At 39.8% G+C, this 14,131-nt stretch overlaps 1 protein-coding gene across 1 annotated transcript in view; it reads left to right on the top strand.

The window, feature by feature from the left end:
- LOC126284092 (activating signal cointegrator 1 complex subunit 3) overlaps positions 1–14,131 on the top strand; it is a 223,304-nt gene that overhangs the window by 30,903 nt on the left and 178,270 nt on the right. The window contains exons 6-9 of the mRNA XM_049982741.1: positions 1,545–1,665; positions 2,664–2,841; positions 6,662–6,774; positions 9,023–9,168. Of these exons, the coding sequence (XP_049838698.1) occupies positions 1,545–1,665; positions 2,664–2,841; positions 6,662–6,774; positions 9,023–9,168 (558 nt within the window). The remainder of the gene's footprint in view (positions 1–1,544; positions 1,666–2,663; positions 2,842–6,661; positions 6,775–9,022; positions 9,169–14,131) is intronic.

Raw genomic sequence — 14,131 nt, 5'->3', positions numbered from 1 at the left:
CTATCAATTCTTCGAGTACCCACATAGCATAAACTCACCTTGTTGCAGTGTCACAGATGCCAGTTCAGAAATGGTGCCTGAGAGGTCTCCCATTCATGCTGTTGTGATACTTTGATACAACCATTTCCATCACTGTTACTTATTAATGTTGTTGTTTTGTACCGTCAAAGCTTTTTTTAATTGCACTTCCATGCTGTACTTACCACTCAACATCTGTTGCATGTTGTTTCAGTCAATATAGTTATGTCTTATTAGCTGACCAGTAGGCCCTTCATTAAACTCATGGTACTGTCAGTTTTCTGTTATTTCATTACGTGTACATCTTCCACTGTGAAGAGGTTGACCCACTTGGAAACCTTTTGTAAGTCACAGTGTGTGCTCCACACTGCACTAAAAGCCAAATTTGGTAGACTGGCAGTTTGACTAGTTTTGATCACTTAGATTTCCAGAAGGCTTTTGACACCATTTCTCACAAGCATCTTGTAACAAAACTGTGTGCCTCTCGAAAACTGCCTCAGTTGTGTGACCGGATTCATGATTTTCTGTCAGAAAGGTCACAGTTCGTCATAATAGATGGACAGTGAGCAAGCAAAACAGAAGTAAAATCTGGCATTCCCTAAGGAAGTGTTATAGGTCCTCTATTGTTCCTGATCTATATTAACGACATAGAAGACAATCTGAATAGCCGTGTTAGATTGTTTGCAGATGATGCTGTCATTTACCATCTTGTAAAGTCATCAGATGACCAAAACAAATTGCAAAATGATTTAGATGAGATATCTGTATGGTGCAAAAAGTGACAATTGACCCTAAATAAAGAAAAGTGTGAAGTTATTCACATGAGTACTAAAAGAAATTTGCTAAATTTCAATTACACGATAAGTCATACAAATCTGAAGGCTGAAAATACAACTAAATACTTAGGGATTACAATGACAAATAACCTAAACTGGAATGATTACATAGATGATGTTGTGGATAGAGCAAACCAAAGACCGCGATTCATTGGCAGAACACTTAGAAGACTGTGCAATAGTTCTACTAAAGAGACTGTTTACTCCACGCTTGTCCACCCTATTCTGAAGTATTGCTGTGCAAAGTACAAAGAAGGGCAGCTCGTTTCATATTATCACGAAATAGGGATAGTGCCACAGACATGATACGTGAATTGGAGTGTCAATCGTTAAAACAAAGGCATTTTTCCTTGTGACAGCTTGAAGGAGATTTAATAACCCTCTGCCAGGCACTTTATTGTGAATAGCAAAGTTATCACGTAGAAGCCCTGTACTTGTGTGCTCTATGGAGACATGGCTGATTGGGATTGTAAATGGGTACTCCTACTCTCACACCACTCCAACTACTTAAGCAGTGTCATTCACACACACAGTCTTGATTTATTCCTCAGAAATACAATAATTCTCTCTCTCTCTCTCTCTCTCTCTCTCTCTCTCTCTCTCTCTCTCTCCCTCTATCTACCTACCTCCCTCCCCCCCCCCCCAACCCCCTCCTTACAAAGAACTAATAATTTGTAATTTGTTTCATAGCTTTTTGACCTACTGGGGTTCGACAGCTTTGAGCTGATAGAAGCACTGCTCCAGCACAGGACCAATATTTTGAATGGTGACTTAATGACTGAAGAGAGAAAACAGACTGCACCTCCACCTGGTAAGGACTTGCACATATCTTACCCTGATGAGTATATACTGCAGCCTCAATGTTTAGGTAACACTTTGTGTCAGCTCATGTTCTTACAGTGTTATGTGTAAATTTTCATACAGAAGTTTTGTGTACAATGGAAAGCAAACAAGAAAATTTAAAGCACAAAAACAGTCTACATTAACTCCAAATTTCCTGCAGCTAACTTTTTTGAGGGCCATACTGCAAGTTCTGGCTTAAAATTTATTCCAGAACATTGGCGCAAAGATTTGTGATCAGGAACTTTATGTGTTCACCCCTCCTGTCCTCTCTGTTCTAAAGGTAAAGTGAAAACTATGGCATCCCCAGACAGTCACCCATCCAAGTACAGGCCAGACCTGGCAGTGCTCAATTTTCAGTGATCTGACAGGAATCAGTGTATCCACCCTCAACTGTTTATAAGCTCTTTTTTTACGCAATAACAGTCTCACTTAAAGATTCTTTCCATATACAACTTTGAAAAGTTAACCTTTAACGCAATGCAAGATACGTACATGCTGTTTTAAGGTGCTTTGGGAGTATAAATTATAGCAACAACTGTAGTTTTAGATCATTATGTACCCTAGTAACCTTGCTGTGTATTGATATGTATAGAGTGGTAGTAAGCTCTTTTTTATTTTTTTAATTATCTACAACAGTTATTTATTATCACAAAGAAAGTCATTCTTTCCTTTTCATCACATTTGGGAGGTTACTTTTCTGTAGGTCTCCCTATTTCCCATACCTACCAGTCCTTTTCTGTATCCCTCTTCGTTTCCCTTCAACCCTTCTGCAAAATGAGCCACTGGCTCCAAAAACTTGAACATTTCCATAACTTTTATATGTGTTTGCTAGTGCTGCTACTTGGTGAGTAGATTTTTTATCTATCCAGTTATTTAGTACCATAGTTTTTTATATTTTTTGAAAGCTTTGTTGTTGTTCGTATAAAATTTTCATGTATTGCATTAAGTTTACTTAAATCTTTGCAGCATCTATATCGGAGGTCAGGAGGCCAGCATATGGCTGCAACGTAACAGTACAGACAGAAAAAGAAATACAGTTGCTGAAACAGGTCCGCAAAGATGAAAAACGTTTACATAAGCACAGGGGAGCTGATGATGACGATAGTGGTAGTGAATTTGATCCTGTCGATCTGAGAGCAAAAAGGTAACTATTCTCTAGTTGTCATTTAGTCTGTAATCACTGTTACACTCTTAGATACATAAAGAAGGAAGATCCAAAATGGGAACTGAATCATTCTTGGTGTTGATGGCAATGACAATGATGACAGCTGTTCTGATCCAGTTCTTTACCCTAGTCTTTTCACCTATGCTTAACTGTAATCAAGACTTAATCCCCATGTATTGCTCTAACCGTCCTCCATTACACACACACACACACACACACACACACACACACACACACACACACACGCCAGCTTCATTAATATAGCTGACTTGTAAAATAACAGAGTCTCTTCAAATAAAGTGACTTATTTTACGCTGTTGTCTTATGGAATTAATTTCTGGGACAGAGACCTAAAGTAAATAAACAGTAAGAATATTGTGTAAAGTAGGAAATCTTACATAATGCAGAAACCTTTTTAAGGGTATTGGAAGCTATAAACACTTTACAATATGTTCACTCCTGAGTGGTTTTTGTTGCTGACAATGAAAATCATTTTCAGCTGAACTATGCAATCGCAGTACAAGGCACAGAAAATAATTTGTGTGTCACCTTGCATCGTTAGCTAGAGGTCAGAGTGGAGTTTATACTCTGATGTAAATGTATTTGAAAAGCTTTCATGTAACATAAGACAAGAAATTCAAAAGAAAGTTAAAAATGTACCTCAATATCCTCTAATTTCACAAATTGTCTGAGTGTATGTAGAGTTGAGAACTGGGAGGTTCTGTTGGCTATATCGCACTTAGCAGTGTTCACTATAAAGCTGCATTACAAGTACCAGTGATGTACTATTTATTTATACGAGTCAGAAAACAATTACAACACATGGTAACTAAGAATTATCAAAGTACACTACTCCCCACCAAAATCTTACACCTTCCGTTGCACCTGTTCTTGCAAGCAGATCACCTTCTTTTATGCTAGATACAGCAGTTCTCCACAGTCACAGGTGGTGGTATCCACAGGGAAGTGCATTTCTGGAGGGTATTTCCAACTCCGGAATGAAGGTGGTAAAATGACCTCAAAGCGATCCAATCCCGTTTGTGGGCAGATGGAAGAATTTCTGAAGGGATAGGCCAAACAGAGTTGCTCTCAAGTCGAGGAATCCACGATTGTTTTCTTGCTGAAGCTGTTACTGTTTTCAAGACTTGAAGGGATCTTGAGGAAACTTCTTCTGGACCTCAACTTTCAGAAACAATTCAGTGAGCAATGTGGTGAATAAAAAATTGCTCTTTACAAATGCGAAACTTTCATCTTGATCAATATTGAAGATGTTACACTTACCGGGAAGAGTAATTAAGTAGTGTACTGAAAACAGTACTCAATGTTTGTATATGTTGGTAACTGTTTTCTTTGAAGAATTCCAATTTAATCAAGTAAACATAAATTTTTTATTAAGCTGCCAATAGAAGATAAACAGCAGCTGTTTAATATAACTTAAGAAAGCTGCAGCTTTTTTTGAGGCAGTGATTTCCCTTCTAACTTACTTTGTGACAAATAGCAGTAAGCAGTACAGCAGTAATCTGTTGTTAATGCAGTGTACGGATTAAGTTTCTTTGTTTTGTTAATACTTGCCTTGACTCATTCCACATCTTTGAACATTCTCCTGCTTGATGGAATCCAAGAAGACAATGAACGAATAAATACATTTTTAAAAAATAGGTTATTGATGAGAGGCTTTCATTGTTATATGCTGATGATGCAAACACACATCCTTGGGACTAATTCTGAAATGTGTGAAAATAACTTTGCAGTGTACAAAGATCTTCCCAAGTAGTTACTTAACAGTTAGTTTGTGCTGCTTTCTTAAAGATACCATTATGCTATATGCCATTTCTGTTTTGCTGTGTAAAATTAATAGTTCTTTATAAATTTGTTAGCTTTTCTTCGTCTTTCCCTGGTTTCTATATAGGGCTACTATAAATGACTCACTCATTTTCAAAATTCTATTCCTCCAAAGTAGTACATGTACAGATATCATTTATGCTTGAATAAAACCGTAATTCTCTAAGTTTGCATTTTGCACTCTACAAATTTCCACATGTGCTCCTGTGGTCATACGACACATGTTGAAGCAGCAGTCAAGTTTGTTCCACGGCTTATGTAGCAGCAGCCTGTCAGTGATTATCACAGCAATGATGATGCATTTGGGCCATTCCAATGTTCTTGGCAGTGGGGGCATGTAAACACGGGGTCCTTAATGTATCCCCAAGGCATTGGACTAGGCACCCTTGGTGAGTTGGGAAGTAGGGGGCAGGGGAACAGAGCCAAATCACCTTCACCACTACTCCCAATTCAATTACACAGAAGCTCATTATTCATGTAGCAATGGACATCAGTACTCTAATGATGGGATGCCCATCTAGTTGAAAGACGAAATTATCTGACTGAGCAGTCAGTTGTGGAAACAACTAAAACCACAACTGTAACATATCAAGATAACATTAACATTTGCAATTGTCATTTGTGTGTCACAATTTCATGAGGATTTTCGGTGCCCTACACTCTCACAGGTGGGTGAGTAACCTTTTCTTATAAACAGAAGGTCTTGCATATTCCAGCACCCCACACAAAAATAACACTCTTTTGGTTTTGTCACCCCCTCCCCATAATAAACTTCTTCCATGTACTGCAGCCAAAACTTGTACTATCTTCTACTTACGCAAACATTGTTAGTATGAGGGTCGTCCACAAAGTAAGTTCAGTTTCTATTTCTATCCACGACAACGTTACGATCGCAGTTCTGAGCATGCGCGGCAGTTACTCTCACTCGAGGAGAAGAAGTGTACGCCATTTTCAGATCGCTGCTACCGATGTGTGCTTTGTAGTGCTTCTTTATAATGTCAGCCATAATTGAAAATGCTGTCACATGTGAAATCAGATCTGTGATTTGTTTTCTAAATGCAAAGAAAGTTAAACCAAAGGAAATTCATCAGTAAATCTGCGAGGTTTACGGACAAAATGCTACGAGTGATTCAATGGTTAGAAGATGGGGTCAGACTATTCAATGAAGGACATGACCAAGTGCACGATGAAGAGTGAAGTGGATGCCCATCTGTGGTTACTGATGAACTGGTTCACACAATTGACGACAAGATTAAGCACAACTGTAAGTTTACACTTAGTGCTCTTGCTATGGAAGTTCCGCAAATCTCACGATCACTAATTCATGAAATTGTTACTGAAAAACTGAAATTTCGAAAACTTTGCTCACATTGGGTACCCAAAATTCTTACTGAACAACACAAAAAACAATGGATTTGCAGTGCTTTTCAGTTTTTGACATGCTACAATGGAGGAGATGATGGTTTTCTTTCTCGGATAGTCCCGGGGGATGAAACTTCGGTATTGTACGACACCCCTGAAATAAACCGGCAATCAGTGGAATCAGGTCAAGCCTAAGCAAATCTTGACACCTCGAAATGTCATGTGCACCATTTTTTGGGACAGAAAAGGCATTTTTCTGATTGATTTCTTTCCACAAGGCCAAACAATCAATGCACATGGTTACTATGAGACCATTAAGAAATTGTGCCACACGGCGGCATTTTCAATTAAGGCTGACATTATAAAGAAGCACTGCAAAGCACACAGCAGCAGCAGCAATCTGAAAATGGGCGTTACATGTCTTCTCCTTGAGTCAGAGTAACTGCCGCACATCTCGGAACTGCGGTCGTAATGCTGCGGCGGGTAGAAATAGAAATGGTATTTACTTTGTGGACAACCCTTGTATTAATTTCTTTTACTGTGTCTTTGAATACAAAAACGTTAACACACACTTGTATGTAAACATTCTTTTCAGGGTAGCAGCTCTTGAAGTGAAAGCTGTACCTGTACTAATGAAACCAAGTACACAGCGACGAGAGATATACCCAAATGTGTATGATTCTCGACAAGAAGCACAGCAAACTTCAGGTAATATTCACTTTTTTTTATGAAAACTTGGTACAAATCCTGTTTTACCATAGATTTGTGAGATCTAATAAGCAAGTGGCAGTTATCTGGAACAAGTACCATTCATTGTTTAGTACTGCATAGTTTCCAAACTTATACACATGTACATACACATAACTTATAGTTATGGTGTATGTATGAGTGTGAAAAAGTACACGATATGCTGCTAAAGTGTGCAAGGGCCAGTAAGCTACCTGTTAGTAAGGATTTTGCCTTCATGACTTTTTGTGAAAGTTGTTCTTGTAAGATGATGGGTATGTGCAAGACTCTATCTGTAACATTAGACATGTATGTGTGGGTACATGTATATGTCTACACAAAATACAATAAACTTTTTTGGGTGTGATGCACACACCACCAATACCATACATCTGATAATAACTTAAGGCTGAAACTGGCCAGTAATGTAACTTAAATGCATGGTGAATTAAGGGAATAAAACTGACAGCCTACAGTGATTAAAATGTTTCCAGTCAGAAACTTATTAGCTTAACAAATGTGTCACCATTGATACCACTCTTCATAATTTTAACAGTCATTTCCTGTAATGCTGTCTTATAATTTTCACAGCTGAAGGATGTTTCTGTAGTTGTTCATATTTAAATGTTGTAGTAAATGAGCAACTTCGTAGTAGTAGGAAATTTAATTTACGGCATTAAATACCCAGCACAGTGAGATATTTATTAATCTTGCTCTAATAGTAATCAGAGTGGTCATCGAACTCGCAACAACAAGACTGGACATGGGAGTACCATGAAGAAACAAAAGTGTAGTGGGAGTCTCATGTTGGCTGCACTTGCATGACTTGTTTGATGCTTTACTGCAAGGTGTTGAGGCAGTCATTTGTGCCATACTGGCTGATATTAATGACATGCAGTAAGGCATGTGATTCTTTAAGTGTTGCGGACCCTTTGACTGGATTAATCTTAATTTGTTAATAAATACATATTTTTAGTGCTCTGGTGATTATTACTATCTAAACAAAAAATGTAATTCTATTTAAGATTGCCAGTTGTGTTTATTTACAAATACAAACAAGCAGTGTAACTAATCAAATTTAATTATCTCTGATTAATTAAGTCTTTGAATTTTACTGTGGCATCTAATTTTCACAATATACTGCTTCCACTAGAATATAATTTGTGCCTGAATGCCAAAGTGGTTTCAAATTATTTATTTTCAGCATCCGTAGATATTCTCTATGTTCTTATTCTGACTTGCATTTTTTAAATATCTCTTAGACAGTGTAATCTGAATATAATAGAGGGAAACATTCCACGTGGGAAAAATATATCTAAAAACAAAGATGATGTGACTTACCCACAAAAGCGCTGGCAGGTCGATAGACACACAAACATACATGCAAAATTCAAGCTTTCGCAACCCACAGTTGCTTTGACAGGAAAGAGGGAAGGAGAGGGAAAGATGAAAGGATGTGGGTTTTAAGGGAGAGGGTAAGGAGTCATTCCAATCCTGGGAGCGGAAAGACTTACCTTAGGGGGAAGAAAGGACAGGTATACACACACACACACACACACACACACTCTCTCTCTCTCTCTCTCTCTCTCTCTCTCTCGCGTGCACACACACACACACACACACACACACACATCCGTACATACAGAGAGTGTGTGTGTGTGTGTGTGTGTGTGTGTGTGTGTGTGTGTGTATACCTGTCCTTTTTCCCCCCTAAGGTAAGTCTTTCCTCCACTCCCGGGATTGGAATGACTCCTTACCATCTCCCTTAAAACCCACATCCTTTCATCTTTCCCTCTCCTTCCCTCTTTCCTGACGAAGCAACCGTGGGTTGCGAAAACTTGAATTTTATGTGTATGTTTGTGTTTGTTTGTGTGTCTATCGACCTGCCAGCACTTTTGTTGGGTAAGTCACATCATCTTTGTTTTTAGATATATTTTTCCCACAGTGTAATCTGAGTTATATTACTTGTCACTGTTGTTGCTTTTAACAGAGGTGGGGGTGAATGCACCTTATGAAGATAGTTTGCAACAGCTGGTTCTCCTTGCTGTGGCTCCTGCATGTCTATGAACACTTCCAAGTTCGTGTTGGTGAAATGTGTGAAGGTTTCACCATCATTTAAAGTATTTGATGACGATAAAATTACTTTTTTATGTAGTTGTGCATCTTTTTTCACTATAACTGAAAACATGTCTTTAGCTTTGTTTGCCATTTCATATAATCTGTTTCATAGGTTTTATCTGTGGAGTTAAAATGGTATTGCCAGTTGGGGTTGATCGTGTTGATACCAAAAAATTTGAAGAAGTCAACATACCAGTTACTGAAAGTGCTCCACTGAATATCGGGAATAAGTTTGTGCAAATCTCTTCACTTGATGAGGTAAGGGTTTGCGTTCCATGCACATTACTGGTAGTTATGTGTAAAGGTATTTTTTTTATTTTTATTTTTTTAATTTATTTACCTATTGCTGCATGTCTGACTTCATCATCTTGTGAATCTAAAGCAGCTCTCCTTATTATATTCATTCCAGTTTAGGATTGGATATAGCATATTAATACATAAAACTAAATTTTATAGCTGTATATACAGAATAATGTTGAAGGTAAAAGAAAGTGAAGAATAACTTATGTTGAGAGAGGAAGGAAAAATATTTTTTCAGCAGTGTAACTGTTAAATGATTGCTACTTAATTGTGCATCCAGCTGCTGGTAGGAAACACCAACTTACTCTAGGAAAGTACTTGGTTGGTATTTTCTGCATACAAGAGCAACCATTTGTTTGTATAAAAACTGTTAAAACATTTTTTGGTACAAATTGTTTTCCATGCCTTAAAATACAGCCTTTAAAATCCGTACACTCTTGCATGGGTTCAAAACAAGTTTGGAAACATTTTTTCCTATCTGATTTTGTTATCCCAAAAATGTGTTTTTGTTAGGACTCAGTAGTGTTTCAAGGCGATGAAAATCACTGTCCACTCAGTTGTTGTTGTTGTTTAACTATTAGATATTGATTTGATATGTTTCTCCATCAAATACTCAGTTGTCTGATGTGCCATACAACAGCTGGCATTGTTATAATGTGGAATGAAGTGTCATTTTCAGTTGTTTTTTCCTGATTTTGTTAATAACTTGTCCCCCCGGGGGCTCACCGCTCTTTGGCTGGTTCGTGCCAGGCTTCCGAGGGGCCCCAGCCTTTGCAGCATCTTTTCTCTTCCACACTGCATGTCTATCCTCTTACTGTTCTTTCTTGCCTCCCTTGGTGAACATGTCTGGGCTGTTTTTGGAAATGTATTCTGCATTTTTGGTAGTCAGTATCAGAACACACGCCACTTTTTTTGTGCCTTTTTGCTTTGTTCTTTCACCTTCTCCTATCCTTCTCCTTTTTCTCCTTCCACCCTGTTCACACCTGAGGGCCGGCTCACACGTCTGACATGTAACAGGTGACTGTTCCTATCCCTGGGGTCAACAGGTAGGGTGCACACATACTCCCTAGTACATGCCAGGCTCAGGGAGGGGTGATTGCCTGAGTTGCTACCTTCCCAAATTGCCGATTAGTCCCTCTGTCAGATGTTCAAGAGGTGTGAACAATCACCTAAGGCAGGTGCGCCCCCACGTGAAGGGTGCTCCTAGTTGGAAGGAGCACACCATCGGAGATGATGACAATCATGAGGGGATTTTCTTGCAATGAGCCAATCATGTTCTTCACAATCCGTATCTACTAAACACAAACGTAATGAAGCTGATGATTCAAACGACCCTCCCAGCTGCACTACGGTTCCCCGTGGTTTCGCGTACTGAAGATGGCCAGTCCTTTGCTATGGTGAATCCATTTATTGTTCAAAAAGGTGTTGATGCAGTTGCTGGCCCTGTGAAATCCTGCTCTCATTCATGCAATGGCACTTTGCTTTTGGAGACTACATGTGATTCGCAAGCACAATAACTGCAGTAGTACTGTTCTTGCTACATCTTGCTCCATGAAGGACATAGCCATGCAGACATGCGACCTCCAATTTAGCACTGCGCTTGTGAAATCACCCAGCGTCATGGCAGTGTAACTGTCTCCTCCTCCAGCTGCGCAACATGCCACCAAATTTTTTCCTCTTGGGACGAAGTCACCAGCTACACAACTGCAGGCTGGAAAGGACACAAGGATTACTCTCATGAAGACTTCCTACGTCCCTCCAGCCAACCAACATCTGAGTCTTCCTCTGCCAACCTGAAAGGCTCTAAGAAGTCAAACAAAGGCAAATGGTCCTCTCCTTTGCCGATTAGGAGACCCACTTCAACGGTGTCGCCATGTGATACCCTCGTCCGGCTGACCTCTGTGTCGCCGGTGCGCACCACCGACCATTTTTCTGCCCTGGACTCCACAGGCTTACAGAGGAATGCTAATGCTTCCATTGACCTCGTGGAGCAGAATCCTCATGCCTCTGTGCCTGGTAGCAGCAAGTCTTCAAACGCTGACACTCAGCAGCTGCTGAGGTGACACTCCTGCATTTTTACCTCGTCATGATTCTTTTCCAATGGAACATTTGCAGTGTCCGATCTGACAAATAGGATTTACGGCTACTCTTAGAGTTACAGTGTCCACTTGTTCTCTTCCTTCAGGAAATAAAATTGTGTCCTCTCCCATTTATTCCTGGTCCATTTTGACCTTCCCCCCTCCCCCACTTGAGGGTAGCATTCCATCTCATGGATTAGTCGTGCTGCTCATATGGGATGATGTTCATAGTAAACCAATCTCCCTGACTACCCACTTTCCAGCTGTTGCAGTTTGCCATTTATGAAAATGATAGATTGCTACTCACCTTAAATATGACGAATTGGCTTGCAGACAAGCACAGCATATGAGCTTTCAGCTAAAACCTTCTTCAGAAAAGAAACACACACGCACACACGCGCACACACACACACACATACACACACACACACACACACACACACACACACACACACACACACACACACATGTATATTCATACAAGGAAGCATACCTCACACACACATGTTCACTATCTCTGGCCGCTCGAACAAGAATGCCATTTTGGTCAGAGTGACTAGAGATAGCAGTCGTTTGTGTGAAGTGTGCTTGCTTGTGTGAATGTGTGTATGTTCTTATTTCCTGGCGAGGCTTTTACCGAAAGCTCATATGTGACAGTCTTTTCGTAATGCCTGTCTGCATCTTAGCGTGTCATCTTCATGGTGAGTAGCAATATCCCCTTTTCGTAATATTGTAGGTGTTCAGGTTGTTGTTTAGATGTCATATGGCACTTGTTCCTGGACTCGTCCACTGGAAAATGTCTTCTAGCTGAAACCGGCCAATAGTATTTTAAATAAGATTTGTGCTTCGAAAACATGCAGTCTGAGAGGAAATAATGTCGTTTTTCTACGTATTCAAATGTGTGCCTGCAATTCCTTTCCACCCTCAATGAGTTTACAAGGGTATAATTATTTGGGGGCAGGGGAGGGCGGGCGGGCGGACGGACCCACACACACACACACACACACACACACACACACACACACACACACACACACACACAGAGAGAGAGAGAGAGAGAGAGAGAGAGAGAGAGAGAGAGAGAGGAAGGGGGGGGAGGGACTTAATTATGCCTCCCCCCACTTCCCTTCTCCTTCTTTTGGTGTATGCCACAACACACAGTCAACATAGGTTTCTCAATGTTTATTGCATGTGGAAATTGTTGCTGAGCTCATAAATACTACACGGAGTTCTTGGTTTATGATATTGCGACCTCTTTTTCCATAATTTTTGGGACCAGCTTTTTGGCCTTCTTCCGAAAACTGGCTGCACACTGTAGACAACTGTCAAAATTTGCAAATTTGAGGGGTATTTCTTGTGTTTATAGTTTTAAATGTTTATGGTTCACTGTTGAATGATGCCATGATTGATGGTATCATTCACTGGTATACTAATGGCTGCAGATAGAGGCACAAGTGCTGCCTTGTATATGTTTGGGTACTCTGCCTGGGGCACCCTTGTAACTCTGAGGGTAAGCAGCCAAGCCACCTGCAGCCTAAAGCTGTTGTCAAGATTAAAATTGTTTGGGCATGTAGCAAGCTCGATTGCCTCTGAGTTTTTCATTTGCACTGATGATGCTAAAACATGAACATTAGCAAAGTTTGTATTCTCATCACTTGTTGTAGTGTTCAGCTACATTTGACTTGCAGTGTTGGTTGAGGCACACGCGTCATTCGTACTCTTACAGCCATTCTTTAACTGCATGGCCTGTTTTTCCTAAGTATACTTTACCACACTTGCACCTAATTTTGTATTGTCCAGCAGTCTGTAGCATATCTGTTCAGTCATTCGTCGATCTTAACAAATCATTTATTTAATGCCTGCTTGGAAAATTGACCTTTATTATGCTGCAGCATAAATTCTCTTAAATTTTGAATTAACCATTTATTTTATCTTAATAGTAATTTCAAGGTCATGGGAAATAATTATAATGAGCAAAAACACTAACTCCACAAATTCTCATCTCAAAGGTGACTTCATCTTCATTACATTGAAATGTTGTATATTTCAATTAATGTTTTGGAACCTTTGTTCACACCGAGAGTCATTGAGTCATTGTTTTGTTAATCACTATTTACCTACACATCTGATTGCTTACAAATGTAAAGTGGATAGCACATAGGATCACACAAAGGTAAATGCACTAGTTTACAGGCAGTTCACACACACACACACACACACACACACACACACACACACACTTAACTGCAGAGCCAGTGAAAAGTAGATAAGTTTTAATTATTGAAAGATAGTAACAGGCCAGACAGGTCTTAACGTTTAATATCCATTCACCCTAAATTTTAATCCCTCTATTGACCCTTTCTTTTATGAGGATTATTCAGAAAGTATGGAACTTTTCCATCTGATGCCGCTAGGTGCATGCCGGTCGCGTATATTTTGGTGTGTGCATGCTTGACAGCTCAGTCAGCTTCTATCCATGACAAGGGGAACGTTTCTGCGCATCTGGTTTTTTCAATATTCAAATTTTAAGTGTATGCTGCAATTGAAAATCCTGCCAGTTGTGAGATGCAGTCTTTGATATGGTATTTGTTGGCAAGAAACCTAAAACCTATCAAAATTTGTCGCAAATGGTGCAAAGTGTATGGAACAATGTAATGAATAATCAAAATATCCACGGGTGTACTGCCGGTCTATAGTGTCCAACGGGCACAATATTTTGGCGATCAAACATGTCGCCATCATCAGGTGAACTGACGGACTGAGCTCCTGTGAACGCGCCGGCACGGAGATCCGTGCGCTATGGCTGCTCAGGGGGAACTGGGTTCGGTCGCGGCGGCGGCCGA

Source organism: Schistocerca gregaria, chromosome 8 (genome assembly GCF_023897955.1).
Source record: "Schistocerca gregaria isolate iqSchGreg1 chromosome 8, iqSchGreg1.2, whole genome shotgun sequence".
In the NCBI taxonomy this organism is placed as follows: domain Eukaryota; kingdom Metazoa; phylum Arthropoda; class Insecta; order Orthoptera; family Acrididae; genus Schistocerca; species Schistocerca gregaria.
The sequence above is the reverse complement of the archived record's forward strand: the minus strand, read 5'-3'. Positions and strand labels throughout refer to the sequence as shown.